This window comes from Dendropsophus ebraccatus, chromosome 14 (genome assembly GCF_027789765.1).
Source record: "Dendropsophus ebraccatus isolate aDenEbr1 chromosome 14, aDenEbr1.pat, whole genome shotgun sequence".
Lineage (NCBI taxonomy): Eukaryota > Metazoa > Chordata > Amphibia > Anura > Hylidae > Dendropsophus > Dendropsophus ebraccatus.
This window is the reverse complement of record NC_091467.1, coordinates 60,472,913-60,488,901: the sequence shown is the minus strand read 5'-3', so window position 1 is coordinate 60,488,901 and position 15,989 is coordinate 60,472,913. Positions and strand designations below refer to the sequence as shown.

The 15,989-nt window shown below is 45.5% G+C and overlaps 1 protein-coding gene across 2 annotated transcripts in view; it reads left to right on the top strand.

Annotated features, from left to right (window-relative positions):
- Window positions 1–15,989, top strand: part of LOC138773096 (protein-glutamine gamma-glutamyltransferase E-like) — a 115,270-nt gene that overhangs the window by 76,953 nt on the left and 22,328 nt on the right. The window contains exon 2 of one of the 2 annotated variants that reach the window (XM_069954063.1): window positions 5,260–5,386. The exons of the other annotated variant lie outside the window; for it this stretch is intronic. Coding sequence (XP_069810164.1) covers window positions 5,380–5,386 — 7 coding nt within the window. The 5' untranslated portion in view covers window positions 5,260–5,379. The remainder of the gene's footprint in view (window positions 1–5,259; window positions 5,387–15,989) is intronic. 2 annotated transcript variants of the gene reach the window in all.

Genomic DNA, 15,989 nt, shown 5'->3' with positions numbered 1-15,989 from the left:
ACCCGAGCCCGCCAAGTCTTTGTCCGGCCTACCGGCGGAATACCAAGGCTTGCCTGATGCCTCCATCTGCAGGCAAGAAAGAGGGGGAGGCCAAAGGGGGGGGGGGTACTGTCACGGCTGCGGCGGCGTCCCGTGTTTCGGGCCGCCGCCGCGACCTCCTCCTGCCCCATGCAGCCGCCGGGGTCCTTGTGCAGGGACCCGGCACTGCTGCTAGTTCGGCCCCTGGGGGCGCCCCACCTCTCCTCCGCTCCTGTCTCTGTCTGTGCCGGCCGGCGCGCGCGTCCCCGCCTCCTAGGGCGCGCGCGCCGGCTGTCTCAGATTTAAAGGGGCAGTGAGCTCCTAATTGGTCCACATGTCAATCACTCCCCTATAAGTTCCAGCCCTGCCCCACTACAGGGGTTGGAGCCTCTACATGCTTCCCATAGCGTTTGGCCCAGCCCCCTGTTGTTCCTGATTCCTATCCGCTACCGCTATCTCCTGCCTACTGCTCCTGCCACGCCTCGCCTGCCGTCACTAGCAACCAAGCCAGGGGTAGCGACCTGGGGGTTGCCTGCCGCAGCAAGTCCATCCCGCCTTGCGGTGGGCTCTGGTGAAAGCCAGCGGCCCCTTAGACTCCGCTCCCTGGTGAGGTTAGTGCCATCGCTGGTGACGGTCCAGTGGATCCACTACTCCAGGCGTTACAATTATATTTTCATTGTTATATATTTTTATTGTTATATATATTTTTATTGTTATATATTATATTTATATTGTTATTATACTAGAGATGAGTATCAGAAATGCTCTTTATTGATTATATTGGGTGCATTGTTTATTACTAGAGAAAAGCAAACCTTGAGCACACTTGGTTTCGGGGCTCTCATCATTTGATTACCTTGGGCTGCATCCAACTGCTTCAGCCACCGGTAATCCAATGCTGAGATTTCCAACCCAAGCGTACTCGAGGTTCTCTAATCTCTATTACTTAGGGTCCAATTAGACGAAGCAATTTTTAACGATTAACGGTCGCAAACGAAATTGTTTATCGTTAACCTGAAATCGTATTACACAGAATGATAGTCGTTAGTTAAGATTGTTACTCTATTTGATCCCAGCAAAAGAAGGAAAGGTTTGGAATTACACTGAACGATTAGCAAATGATTAAAGGGGTTGTCCAGCGAAAATATTTTTCTTTCAAATCAACTGATATCATAAAGTTAAACAGATTTGTAATTTACATCTATTTAAAAATCTCAAGTCTTTTCGTACTTATCAGCTGCTGTATGTCCTGCAGGAAATGTTCTATTTTCAGTCTGACACAGTGCTCTCTGCTGACATCTCTGGCTGAGACAATGATTTTAGGGTCAGATCTAAATCAAAGACACACGAACAATTTTTCAATGGTTGCCTGCAATTACACTGCATTCGAACGACTTAACGATTTTTTGCATGATAATCGTCCCGTGTAACACATAGCTCCGTACTTAATGCTGAGCTATTTGCCTCCGGTTTCCTTCTGTTTTGATGTGATTAATAGCGCGGTGCTGACAGATTATAAAGCTTATTACATCACGTTTTATTGCACCAAAAAAAGACATGCCGGGATTACTTTTATCCCGCTCACTCCCTGGAATGAGATGTTTGCAGTTTCTTCACACACGCCACTCAAAGCAATAAGAAACCATTTAAACTGAGTGGAAGAAAAATCGTAACTGTTTTTAGCTTTGTTATTGTATTGTATTAGGGATGGAGATTATTATTCTTTTTCTGATACATAATAGATAGTAAATGGGACTTAGGATCAGGAAAGAACATCTGACTTAGTTTATGCCTGAATACCTAGACATATGCTGCTATATTTCAGTATTGTGGTTCCTAAAAAAATGTTTACATTTTTTTTTAAGTAATGTATTCCTTCCAGTACTTATCAGCTGCTGTATGCCCTGCAGGAAGTGGTATATTCTTTCCAGTCTGACACAGTGCTCTCTACTGCCATCTCTGGGTCAGGAACTGTCCAGAGCAGGAGAGGTTTTATATGGGGGTTTGCTGTTGCTCTGGACAGTTCCTGACATGGACAGAGGTGGCAGACGAGAGCACTGTGTCTGACTGGAAAGAATACACCACTTCCTGCCAGGACATACAGCAGCTGATAAGTACTGGAAGACTTGAGATTTTTAAATAGAACTAAATTACAAATGTGTATGAAACCGGTTAATTTGAATATATAGTGTGAGATAGATACATACAGCACAACTTTTACAAATTGGAAACATATAGCGTTGCTCCAATAACAAGGGTCCCGCAATGACTGACCATACACCTGTGAAGTCTATAGAGCCCCGTAGCATGTGCATTTTAATGGGTCCTATACTGTCCATTAATTGGGTTTATATCCAGTGTCGGACTGGGGTATATGGGGCCCACCAGAGGAAATGATCCTGGGGGCCCACCAATGAAGAGCCAGTGAGAAACCACATGTCAGTCAGGTTCTAAAGCTGGGGGGGCCCACCGGAGGATTCTCCTGTCCTCTGGTGGACCAGTCCAACACTGAATATATCAGGTGAAAGGAAAAGATCCAGGTGGACTATACAGTAGCGTATAATCTAAGCATGGATGGCTGCCAAGGTGTGAAGATGTGCAGATGATAATTACTGAAGATTAGCCCAATATTTCATGGTGATTTTCGCCCCCAGGGGACGCGCAGGTGGACGCACCCAGGCAGAAGTTTAACCTCTTGTATACTGATGTAGAGCTTGATTCATGGTGATAGTATGGTAAGCAAGTTCACATAGACATAAAACGGCAAATGAATGAGTATTAACCTAAGCGAGTAATTCCACAGATACCTGCCGGCATTCGGGGCATTCTTCAGCCATGTGCTGGTTTTGCTGCCAACTTCAGGAAAGAAAATTGATCTGCCACATATCATAGGATCCTCCAGTGGGCCAACGTCCAAGCAATTACCGTCCATGATATAACAGAGAGACCTGGATTTAGTTAGTATTATTATTATGGTTGTAACAAAAACCTCTAGCCCTACAGGGACCATGTAGGGGCCAGTTGTGAAACCTTATTCTTGGGTTAATTAGAACTTAGATGTAAAGATTTGTCGGCCAGTGCTGACGCAAATGGGCGATGGTCAGTGAGATCACCGCTTGTTTGCAGTACCTTTACATGAATGACCCTTATATTATTTGTGTAGCCCAGGAAGCTGACAGCACATATATGTATCTATTGGGGTCTTCTGGGATATGTATATATCCATGCTGTTAGTTTAAAGATCACAAGCAGCAGTGTATACTTACCATTCATGCTGCCTGTGATCCAGCATCCAGGTCTTCCATCCTCTGGCCGCATCTTCAGACCCGCCTTCTCCAGCTATCAATCATTCTGAAGTTACAGCCAGTGGCCCGGAGGATGGAAGACCTGGATGCTGGATCACAAACAGCGTGGATGGTAAGTACAATGCTGCCAATATTGCTACCCCAATATATACATATCTGTTCTGTCAGTTTTCGTTATCGGCCTCACATAACCCGGTTTACATAGGACATGACGGAGGCCTAACAGAGGTCCGGGTCCATTACAGGCCTCGCTGCTTCCCTATAGACATGATAGCGCTCACATTCAGGGATTAAAAAATATATTTGTGAGTATAAATATCCACTTAAAGGGGTTGTAAAGGATTAGAAACAAAACAGCTATGTTATTGAAAAAACAGTGCCACCCCTGTCCTCAGGCTGTGAGTGGTATTACACTTCACCTCCGTTCCCTTTAATAGTAGTTTATTTCTATTACCACCCTTACCCCAGGGCAATTTTTCCATGATATTTCCAAGTATTATTGAAGGGGCCAGGCACAAGAAACAAAAACCCCATAGGACAGCTGGTCAGATCTGTGCTATGTCAAATTGGCAAGAAAGTACAAAACAATAACTCACGCAAAACGATGACTACTACAGATTACATGCACGTCTTAGAGCCAGTTATTATGTGCAAAGTACTAGTGTGACCGGTGTCATGTGTTCACTCTAAAATGTTCCAGTACAAAACAGGAAGGATGAATAGACTTGTACATAGTGTGATATGGTGAAGAACAAGAGTTCAAGGGGAATAACCAAAGGCAATGGTCATTTGTTATTTATACAGCACAGAATGGACAGGACAACAGTTTAGACATTGTAAATAGGTATTATAGATGGTGGTGATATTGTAGGAGTTTTTGAATGAAATATTAAAATAAGTATACCAAGATCCAAATCTAGATACCACTAATGTGATGTGTAAGTGGCTGACATCTGTTTTTGAAAAAAAAAAAAAAAAAAAAACAGCCGCCAGTGTGACAAAACCATGCCCAGCTGGTGCTCGGTAATAGACCGGCACTGTGCGCAGGTAAAGGGCAGCAGTTCGTAATAAGGACTGCAGCACGCTGCCCTGCATCGATCTGTTCATGTAGAAAACACAAAGCGATGTACCTAGTGGTACATTTGCTTTAAGGGTAAAAACACACTGGGCGAATCCGCAGTGGCCCCCTGCCCTGTGCACTCATTGGCAGACAAACTGGCAGCAGGAGGGACATCTCGCTGCGAGTTTGTCAGCAGCCTGCCCCATTAATCTCCCGCCGCCGGAGCGTATACATCACCTGCTTCCCGCTCCTGCTTGCTTCGGGGCTTCCGGAGTCTTCATGGCCCTCTCAGCCAATCAGTGCGCTGTGGCGGGGCAGCGCACTAATTGGTCAACCGGGACCTGCCGGAAACCCCCGAAGCAAGCCGGAGCTGGGACCAGGTGATGTTTAGTGCCAGTGGTCGGGGGGTTAACAGGGCGGGCTGCTGACAAATTCGCAGCGGGATATCCATCCTGCTGCGAGTTTGTCTGCAATTGATTGCACAGGGCAGGGATCCGCAGCGGATTCGCTCAGTGTGTTTGTACCCTAATGCTAATTCGTTGCATTATCCAGTGTAATCGTTGCTGTGTACAGCATGTCTGAGGCGGACAGTACAAGCAAATTTACAATGGCAGGCACACAGGCCATGGTAACCAGCCTAATATACCTAGTAGATTTTTCAAAAACAGATTTTTAGTTGAACCTTCAAGAGTAGCAGAGACTGATGCACCGCTTATACGGTACGCCGTTATTACTATATCGATCTTTCGTTTCTATGTTTCTGGAATAAATAGTTGTCGATAGTAGACCTATAATGCCAATGTGACTGCCAGTCTGGGAGCACATGCTGAATACAAGTATATTAAACCTCACCCAGTTCATTTACATTGTGATTAGGTGGAATAGGAGGAGAATGGCGAGCTGCACTTATAAATACAAGCTGGATATTACCTGCTGTCATTCCATGACTCCCGAGTGCGAGTGCCTGGCCTGAATCACTGCCGCACAGACACAGCCATGACAGGTGAGTACAGGAGTGTGCTGCTACTGAGACAACAGACCTATGAGTGATATACCAGATACAGGTGTAACTGCAGGTGTAGACTTAGTTCTCTATACATGCACGCCCGTATATATTATATTAGCTAGTCTGCTCATCCTTCAGCCGTGTAATAGAGCTTATTGTATATAGTGCTATATGTTATATGTTGTCACCTGGTACATTTGTGTGTTTACGCTTTTTGTGTCTGAGTTTTTATTGATATACTTATTGTTATTGCCATTGTGCTGGTGGTGTCTGGATACCTATGGTGTATGATATGTGCTTATTATATGTTATTATTATGAAAGAAGAATATTCTAGTGTCTTCAGACCTATGTGGCTATACGCTTTCAATTGCCTCCCTGTCACCCCATACACATGAACGTCTGACATGTGTTCTCAATGGGGAGAGAAGGGGTAAGCGGTTGCCAGACTCTTCTGGTAGCAACTTACTATCTGAGAACAAAAGGGTCGAAAGTTGAATTTTAACATGTCTGACCCTCCTCTCCCTTGGTGCCATGTGTCGGGTGAGTGGTTGGAGGCCGCCATTTACTTAGACAGTTGGGCATTTCCAGAGGGTTCCGCTGACTTATGACTAAAGTGTGTGTGGTCCTTTAAGTGTACTTATCACCAAGTGCGCAGACGCAGCATGCATGAAATCCATTTGGCTGCTGGAAGTTGGGGTATCCATGCCAGGTCGGCACTGTGCGTGAGTCCAATTGGATCACAATGGGGTTTGTGTGCAGTATCGACCCGGCATGGTCATATCCATTGATACCCAAACTTCATGTCAGCAATGATAATACTGTCCAATCCAGCACCCATAGATTTTGAGCTCGTCTTTAAATTCAAAAATTTTGGCAATGCCGGTTCCAAGGAAGAACCTGGTTCTACATGAGATTGTACATAATGTATTATATATCATTGTAACCGGCCTATAGTAACACCATCCATTAGGCTTTTGACTAGTACCAGTAATGTGGGGTGTTCCTTGTATTTGTTCTACGTTTAAAGCCAAACAATGTAAAATCATCCTTGTTGTCGTAGCACATAAGCCAAAATTTTATTTGTAAGGTTTCTCATAAAGTGACATCATAGAACATATTCTTTTATGTGGAATAATGGAAACATAACAGGGGAGATTTATCAAACATGGTGTAAAGTGAAACTGGCTCAGTTGCCCCTAGCAACCAATCAGATTCCACCTTTCATTTTCCAAAGAGTCTGTGAGGAATGAAAGGTGGAATCTGATTGGTTGCTAGGGGCAACTGAGCCAGTTTCACTTAACACCATGTTTGATAAATCTCCCCTAATATGTACAGCGTTCCTGATGTATGGTGTCCTTAGGGGTAACACTCCAGGGTTAGTCTATAGGGGACGTTATACAGGATACAGTCCGCTAACTGTCATCTGTGAACTCTGAGAGGTGGGAACATCAAACTCTCATCCTAGAGCCCAAGGGATGCTAGTCAGCCAATTAGTATACAAGAGTCCTGACATGCTGATGGTTATCCCATGAATAAGAAGTATTACACTTCGAAATGCGTCGGTGTTTCATTTTTGTTCTTTTTTGGACCGGATTTTAACCATGTCTCTATAAGGGCTTCACGTTTGACTTTGCTGGAGACCACATCTTCCTATATTACATATGTAAAACAGCTGTACGTGCCATACCTTATGTCACAAGAGATGATAAGCAGTCATTTGTAAATGATGGTAATCTTGACTATAAAGTGTACATGCATTCTTCAGTGGCATTGCCCTGGCTGACAATCCAGCACCTTGTACAAATAATATCTTCATCGCTCAGATAGTTGTGAAATAAGAAGGTTAAATTATCTGAACTCATCGCCCGTGCAATTACATAGCAATTACTGAGGAGCTAGGAGTATTCGGAATTGGATCAAAGTTTCTGTGTACTTGGCTTATTTTACTCCATGATAATAATAAAACATCCACACATTAAAGCACCCGAAATACTGACTACTATGGACCATGGCATCTAAGTATGTAAGCAGCTGGGATCGGTGGTATCCCTTATCCCGGCCTTTACAGCATAAACAGTATGGGCACAGCTCCGTGTCTATGCCAAAACTTGAAGCAATCTTATGGTATAGGAAAGGGGGTTAACAAAGTTTTTGTCTGAATATACATACCGGGCAGGGATTGCAAACTCTTTAAAGTGTAACTGTCATTTAAATTAGGTTTTATTAGGCACTCAAAAATCTGTTTTCCAGCCTCCCCCCCCTCCCCCCACCCCGCACTTCTTATCTGTGCATTATCAGGCGAAGTCGTCTTGATTTCAAAGGAGCAAGGTGAAGACTGATTTGCTGAGTCCATTACAACCTATGGAGGGGGGAGGGGCCGAGGGGGAAGAGTGAGCAGGTAGAGCAGAGAAGCAGCTACACAGTTTGCAAACGGTCCCGGCACATAAAGTGCTGGATTCACAGGTCAGAAAGGTCAGTGCTTATCTGGGAGCTTGGTGAGAGAAGATTGCAGGGTGATGTTTTGTACAGCCCTGCTTTTCTCCTTTCCGTGCTCACTCCCCTGCCTCGACCCCTCCATAGAACATAATGGACACAGAAATCCTTCTTCTTCTGAAGTGAGGAAAGGGGGGGGGTAGGAAAACAACTTTTTGAGTACAGAAGGAAACTCTTTTGCTTAATAAAACCTATTACAGAGTTTCTTAAAATCACTTGTATTATTGATATTAAATTTCAGTTACGCTTTAAGTTCGGTGCTTGAAAGGGATCATGACATTTACTAATCCTGCACACTGTTTGGGTGAGACAAGTTCAGACTTTAGTTTTTTTAAGGGGGTGTGGCTTGACATTTGCGTATGAGTTTGGAAAATGAGTTTGGCGCAAACTACATGGAAAAAAAGATAGTCACCCCTTTGCAAATGCACAAGACCCATGCCTCAGATTAGTACCTACATGGAAAAATGGACATCACATAATCCAGACGCCATGTCATTCGGCAGATTATATTGTTAGGATTTGCCATCACTGACTGCCAATGTCCCCACAATAATTAGAATGAAGGAGTCAAAAGATTCCCCGATACCTGATACCTCCTTGATATGACTATGATACATGCCACATAGTAGCATCTCTCCTTACTTCCATGTGACTAGGAAGGTCTGTGCTATTCAATGCAACCAAACCAAAAACTCAAATGGAGTCCAAAAATATGCTTATTTTTCTACCTTTGGGTGATTGACGTCTGTGAACATGATTGCCATATGCATTGCTAGGTTTCTTGATTCATACCCAGAGCCGCTTCTGCCATGAGGCGGAATGAGCATTCTGCCTCAGGTGGCAGATTCAACGGTCCGGCAGGGGGCGGCATTATGTCCCCCCCTGCTGTCATTTTAGTTAAGTTTCACTTAACAAAAATGACAGCAGCTGCTCACCTGTCCTGCCGCAGCCAGCCCGCCGCCCATGCTCACCGCTGTCTCTTCGTCCCGCCAGGGCACCGCAATGTCACCCGGCAGCTCCCTTCGACCTCCAGGCTGCGGTAAGGGCCCGGGGTCGGCAGGGGCCGCGTTGTGGTGATCGGGTCTCGCGGGGGGATGCTGGGGTTGGGGGGACAGATGATATGGCTTCCAGGTGGGGGTGGGGGTGCCTGAGGTTTGCCTAAGGCGGCAGAGACAACAGAATCGGCCCTGTTCATACCACAGAATAAAACCTATAGGAAAGCCTCCCTAAAGGGAATCTGTCACTAGGTTTATTCCGCCTCAAATGAGGGCAGCATAAACCAGTGACAGAAATACAGAACAGATCGGTGTATTACTTACATCATTCTATTCAGCCGTTCTCCTAATATGCAGGAGAATAGGATTCTTGCCACACCCCTCCCCCCGCCCTCCAGCTACTGATTGACAGGTGACTGCCTATACACAGCATGGACAGATTACTGCCAATCAGCAGCTGGTGGGTGGGGTTTTCTGCTTCTCATGAATATTGAGGATTACTGGGCTCATGCACATTATGGAGAGGACTACTTATTGTCCATGTTATTCAGGATGAGATCTCTGGATCAGCAGATCCATCATTCTCAGCTTTTCTGTCACTAGTTTGAACTACCCTGAGATAGGACACCATACTCTCTTTAAAGACATTAGTATAGAGAATATTGCTTAATGACTACAAACATACCATACCATAAAACCAATTAAAGTAGGTCATGACCTTCGACCCCCAATGACATCACTCAATGAACCCAAGCAGGACAACACAAGCTTAAGCAGCACGCACTAACCTAAAGAAAATTTATAGGGACGTTTAGTTTAATCTTATTTATTGACAAGATGGAGTAGGCGTGGAGCTAAAGCCGTCTTTATGGAGCTTAAAGGAATTTAGGAGTATGATTTGACAAATCCTGGGGCTTCTCAGTGGCATATAGTAAAATAGGATTTATAGGAGACAAGGATAGTTGTGTGGATGTTTCGTACTGTTAGGGTGCGTTCACACCTACAGGATCTGCAGCAGATCTGCAGCAGATTTGATGCTGTGTTCAGTTATTTAAATGAAATCTGCTGCAGAAAATCAGCTGCAGATCCTGTAGGTGTGAACGCACCATTATGCTACATGTGGTTTTATTCTTCAGACCAAACATCTAAAAACAATTGGATTTTCTCATAAAGAATTATTATTATTATTATTTTTTAATCCTGACCCCTATGACGATTGTATTTTCCATCTATGGTGCCAATTGGGCTTTTTGCATCTGGGAGCCGCAGAGTAATAAGAGGGCCGGACTCCTGAATAGTGATGAGCGAACTTTCGGAAGGTTTGTTATCAGCTCGGTATATGACTCCTGGTGATGCAGCCCTAAGGAGTCCAAGAAGCCATAGTCATGTTTTCCTGGCACAACCTTGTCAGAGGGAAACTGTGCTAGATAGCCAGAGATAGGCAAAGCCAACCTAATATATACTCACATAATAGCCAACCTAATATATACTCATATAGTAGCCAGGCTAATATATACTCATATAGTAGCCACCCTAATATATAGTCATATAGTAGCCACCCTAATATATAGTCATATAGTAGCCAGCCTAATATATACTCATATAGTAGAGTCACTCGGTATTCGGTAACGTTGCAGACAAATCCAGTTCAATCCACTTGAATCTACATTTAGAGGGATAAGTGGCACCCTCAAGTGCTGGTTAGATGTGAATAATGGAAGCAGATTGCTTACTGTGTTGTCCCCAAAACTAGTGCTCATTAAATAGTCACTACATTGTATACTAAAGGACTTCGGTTTTGACCTGACAGAGCAGGGAGCGGAGAGTATATGCACAATCACAGCACCCCACCAGGAGCAGCTTCTCCTGTCAATTTGAGAGTTCCTGCTCCTGTTACTTCTACACCTAAGCTGGGTCAGGGGAGGCACAGATGCATAAAGCATTGTTGGCTTACTGCTCAGTGAGTCCAGCAGGAGACATCTGTCAAATTATGACTAGAGATGAGCGAACTTTTCAAAAGTTCGGTCCGACCAGACTTTTGGATTTCTTCGGAAAGTTCGGTCCGATCGAATTTCGGATTTCATCGGATTTCATAGTTTTAAGCATCAATATGATACAGGGGTAGTGTATTTGGTTGAATTTAGGACTCTACATGTCAGTAACATCATTATCTTTTCGATATCTCAAAGTCAATTTTTTTTTTAGACTTCAATATTCACCATTACAGGGTCTATGCAGGAAACTCACCATTACAGGGTCTATGCAGGAAACTCACCATTACAGGGTCTATGCAGGAAACTCACCATTACAGGGTCTATGCAGGAAACTGACCATTACAGGGTCTATGCAGGAAACTCACCATTACTGGGTCTATGCAGGAAACTCACCATTACAGGGTCTATGCAGGAAACTCACCATTACTGGGTCTATGCAGGAAACTCACCATTACAGGGTCTATGCAGGAAACTCACCATTACAGGGTCTATGCAGGAAACTCACCATTACAGGGTCTATGCAGGAAATTCACCATTACAGGGTCTATGCAGGAAACTCACCATTACAGAGTCTATGCAGGAAATTGACCATTACAGGGTCTATGCAGGAAACTCACCATTACTGGGTCTATGCAGGAAACTCACCATTACAGGGTCTATGCAGGAAACTCACCATTACAGGGTCTATGCAGGAAACTCACCATTACAGGGTCTATGCAGGAAACTCACCATTACAGGGTCTATGCAGGAAACTCACCATTAGAGGGTCTATGCAGGAAACTGACCATTACAGGGTCTATGCAGGAAACTGACCATTACAGGGTCTATGCAGGAAACTCACCATTACAGGGTCTATGCAGGAAACTCACCATTACAGGGTCTATGCAGGAAACTCACCATTACAGGGTCTATGCAGGAAAAAGGTCACAAATGCAGTGAAGTCATTGGAGGCCAAAGGAGGTCCAGCAATAGTCATTTGAGGCCAGTACAGGAGCAGCAGTAGTCAACATGGAGGCCAGGCAGGAGCAGTAGTAGCCAACATGGAGGACAGGCAGGAGCAGCAGTAGCCAACATGGAGGACAGGCAGGAGCAGCAGTAGCCAGCAAGGAGGCAAGGGCAGGCACACCAGTAGTCAACCTAGATGCCAGTTAAGGCCCAGCAGTAGCCAACATTGAGGCAAGGGCAGGCACAGCAGTAGTCAACCTAGATGCCAGTCAAGGCCCAGCAGTGAACAACATTGAGGCAAGGGCAGGCACAGCAGTAGTCAACCTATATGCTAGTCAAGGCCCAGCAGTAGCCAACACTGAGGCAAGGGCAGGCATAGCAGTAGTCAACCTAGATGCCAGTCAAGGCCCAGCAGTAGCCAACATGGAGGCAAGGGCAGGCACAGAAGTAGTCAACGTGCATGCCAGTTAAGGCCCAGCAGTAGCCAATATGGAGGCCAGTGAATTCACAGCAGTAGCCAACATGGAGGCAAGGGCAGGCACACCAGTAGTCAGCCTTGATGCTAGTTAAGGCCCAGCAGTAGCCAACATGGAGGCAAGGGCAGGCACACCAGTAGTCAACCTGGATGCCAGTTTAGGCCCAGCAGTAGCCAACAAGAAGGCAAGGGCAGGCACCGCAGTAATCAACATGGAAGCCAGTGAATGGCTAAAATGGTTACACAGCTTTCGAGCAATTGACAGCACAGTCTGTGTGTAGCTATTAGGTTTAAAACATGTGCCATACACAGGGCGTGCCTCATACCTCCTCGACGCAGCGCGAAGAGAATGTTGCTCCCATTGTCAATCACCACTGTCCCAACTTTAAGATTGCGTGGAGTCAGCCACAAGAGGATTTCCGTCTCGAGCAGGCGGTGCAGCTCTTCCTCCGTGTGACACCTCCATGCTACACTCAAGTGGTACAAGGGAGGAACACTGGCGGTTGAGGAGGTTTTGGACCTACTGGAGGAGGTGGAGGAGGACCGCGACACAGGAACCCTGCTGTGACAACGGGGTGGTGTTATCGCCCTTCCCTGGCCAAGTTGCTGGGGGTCCGCCGGCCATATTACATTTATCCACTGAGCAGTAATGGACATATACTGCCCTTGCTCATAATTACAGCTCCAGATGTTTGTGGTTAAATGTACATGTCTGCAACCTTTTCGCGAACATAGCTATACATGGCCGGGATAGCTGTGTTGGAAAAGTAGTGTTGACTCGGCACCTTCCACCGTGGCTCCGCACACAACATCAGTTCAAGGAAAGGTGCCGAGTCGACAACTTTAAACAGCAGAGCCTGGACCACCAGTAACTTGGCCAGGTGGGCGTTCAGCTTGACTGCTGTGGGATTGCTGGGTGCATATGTCTCCCTCTGGCATAGGGACTCCATGATGCCAGGCTGCCTACTACTAGCAACACAGGGGCCACCAGCCGAAGAAGGAAGTGAAGCCACACTTCCTTCCACAGAGGAGGTCTGACTCTGTGAAAGGCCCCCCTGACTACTGCTGCTTCCTGCTGCTGTTGACCGCGGCTGTGCCTAGCCCTGCTGTGACCCACTATCACCCTGTTTCTCCCAGGTGGAAAGGTGGTGGCGCTTCATATGGGCAGCCATGGCGCTGGTGCCAGGATGGCAATTCTTGCCTCTTTTAATGCGCCTGTCGCACAGGCGACAGATGACCACATAGGTACTGTATCCTCCGGGCACTTTTTAAAAAACTGCCACACAGGCGAGGTGTAGAGTCTATTACCGACAGGCTGAGAGGATGGGCGGGCGCTGCCGATGCTAGGACCTGCAGTGGAGGAGGTTTCCCCAGTGGTCATCTGCTTGTCCCGGCTACGCTTCCGACTTGTTAGTTGACTACTGCTGCCTGTCTGCTTTTTAGTTGTGGCGGGCCTGCTGGTGGACGGATGCCCGATTGACGAATCCGTCGAATAAGCCAAATCCTGCCATGGATCCCATGTAACATCCGATGTAGCAGAATGATGCTCTCATCCTCATCAGGCTCCTGCCCAGCCCTCTCTCGTCTACTGCCTACTGCTCTCCTGCCAGGCCTAACATGGGCCTGCTCTGATATCGCCTCCGACACAGCTATGCCCTGCACTTGATTGTCCCCTGTCTCTTCCTCCACGTGCTCATCGTCATCAAAGAGCAGTTGGCTGCTCATAGACGCCAACAGCTCCCTTGCAGGCGGCGGGTCAAAAGTTAGCGGAATGTTGCTGAGGATGTCAGATGGAGGACGTGGGGGAATTGCTGCGTGCCCGTGCCAAGTCAGGGTCGTGTCCGAGGTACCCATAGATACCTGGCTGGCTGTCTCACTACTCATCCTTGTGGACGTCGAGGTGTGAGCCAGCCACTCCAGGACTGTGGAATCAAACGTGTGGACACGACCCTGGTGTGACAAAGGAAGCTCATGCCTGCCACTGGACCCTCTTCCTGCACTATTTCCTCTTCTTCCCCTTGAGCCAGACTCTCTGCCATGCCCTCTGCCTGAAACGCTTTGTGAGGTTTCCTGCTGCCGCTGTGCCATAACTTTATATTCAAATTATGATTTCTACACTTGGTAGATGAGAACAGTATTTTCTGTAATATATAGGACTTGTATATATATAGATATATATATATATATACATATATATATATAGGACTTGAAATATATAGGACAACTATAGAAATTGTCTATATATATATAGCAATTTTTTAAGATATAATGCTATACACCTGAACCAGGTATTTTAGTCTCTCAGGATAAGACGGATGTGATATATACACTTTCAATCAGAAGGGTCTAAGTATGGAAATTGGGTATATATATATATATATATATATATATATATATATATATATATATATATAGCACTTTTTGTAAAGATACAATGCTATACACCTGAACCAGGTATTTTAGTCTCTCAGGATAAGGCGGATGTGATATACACACTTTCAATCAGAAGGGTCCAAGTATAGAAATTGGGTATATAGCACTTTTTTTTAAGATACAATGCTATACACCTGAACCAGGTATTTTTGTCTCTCAGGATAAGACAAATGTGATATACAGAAGTATAGGACTTGTATATCTGTACTGCACGTTTTGGTTCCGTGCACCCTTTGCTGTCCTATGCCTAATCTATCTATCTTTCGCCCTCTCTATATTTCTCTCTTAATCACTAGATGTTTCTCCTCTCCACTTTCCTAATCTTTCCTTTCCCACAATATCTTCTCAGTAGTTTGTAGTACATAACAGCAGCTTGCTTCCTCTCTTTCTCTCTCCCTCTTCACACTGCGTGGTGCGGTCATGTGACCGCTCCTTTTAAAAGCAATACCGACGTCACACAGGGGGTGGGCTAGTACAAGATCCCTGCTGATTGGATGTGTACCGGACATCATGGGAAAGCGCTTTTCCCGCCCGGAACACTTCCTGCTTTCTAGAATGGCGACCTGCAATTTTAGAAAGCAAAAAAAAAAAAAAATTGGAGCGGATTTCCAAAAATCCAAATCCAATCGGACTCGGATTTTTGGGAAAATCCGAATTGGATCCCATACCGGGCGAACCGGTTTGCTCATCTCTAATTATGACAGGAGTCCCTGCTTTGCCATGCGTTATACATCACTCTTTACTGTATGGCCCACAGAGGAAAGTGTCAATGTTATGTATTACTACTAAAAGAAGAACTCAGGGAGGGAAGGGGGTGGTGGCAACATTATAATGAAGTTATACTTACCTGTCCTGGTGCTCCCACAGCACCACCGCTCTCGGTCACCTGACGGTCTCCTGTAGCGCCCGATCCTGTGATGTCACTACACAGCTCAATGGGACATTCTGAAGTCACTGACTCGCTGAGCAAGTCCGGAGGCTGACTTCATTATTATGTTGCCACCATCCTCTGCTCTTTCTGTTTTTTTTTTACATTTGCCCGGAGTACCCCTCTAACGCCTTATACTTCATGGGCTGGATACTTAAAGTACTTATATAAGCACTGTCCTCAGTCATTATGGTTCTTTACATTACTGGTAATTGTCCCATATTTGCCAGGACTCTTAAAATTTCTGAAACTGCCCCGGCAAATTATTGAGCTGGGCACATTCACCCTGACCTGTCTGATATAATAACAGCGGATTTCTCAATGAGGTTTTCCCA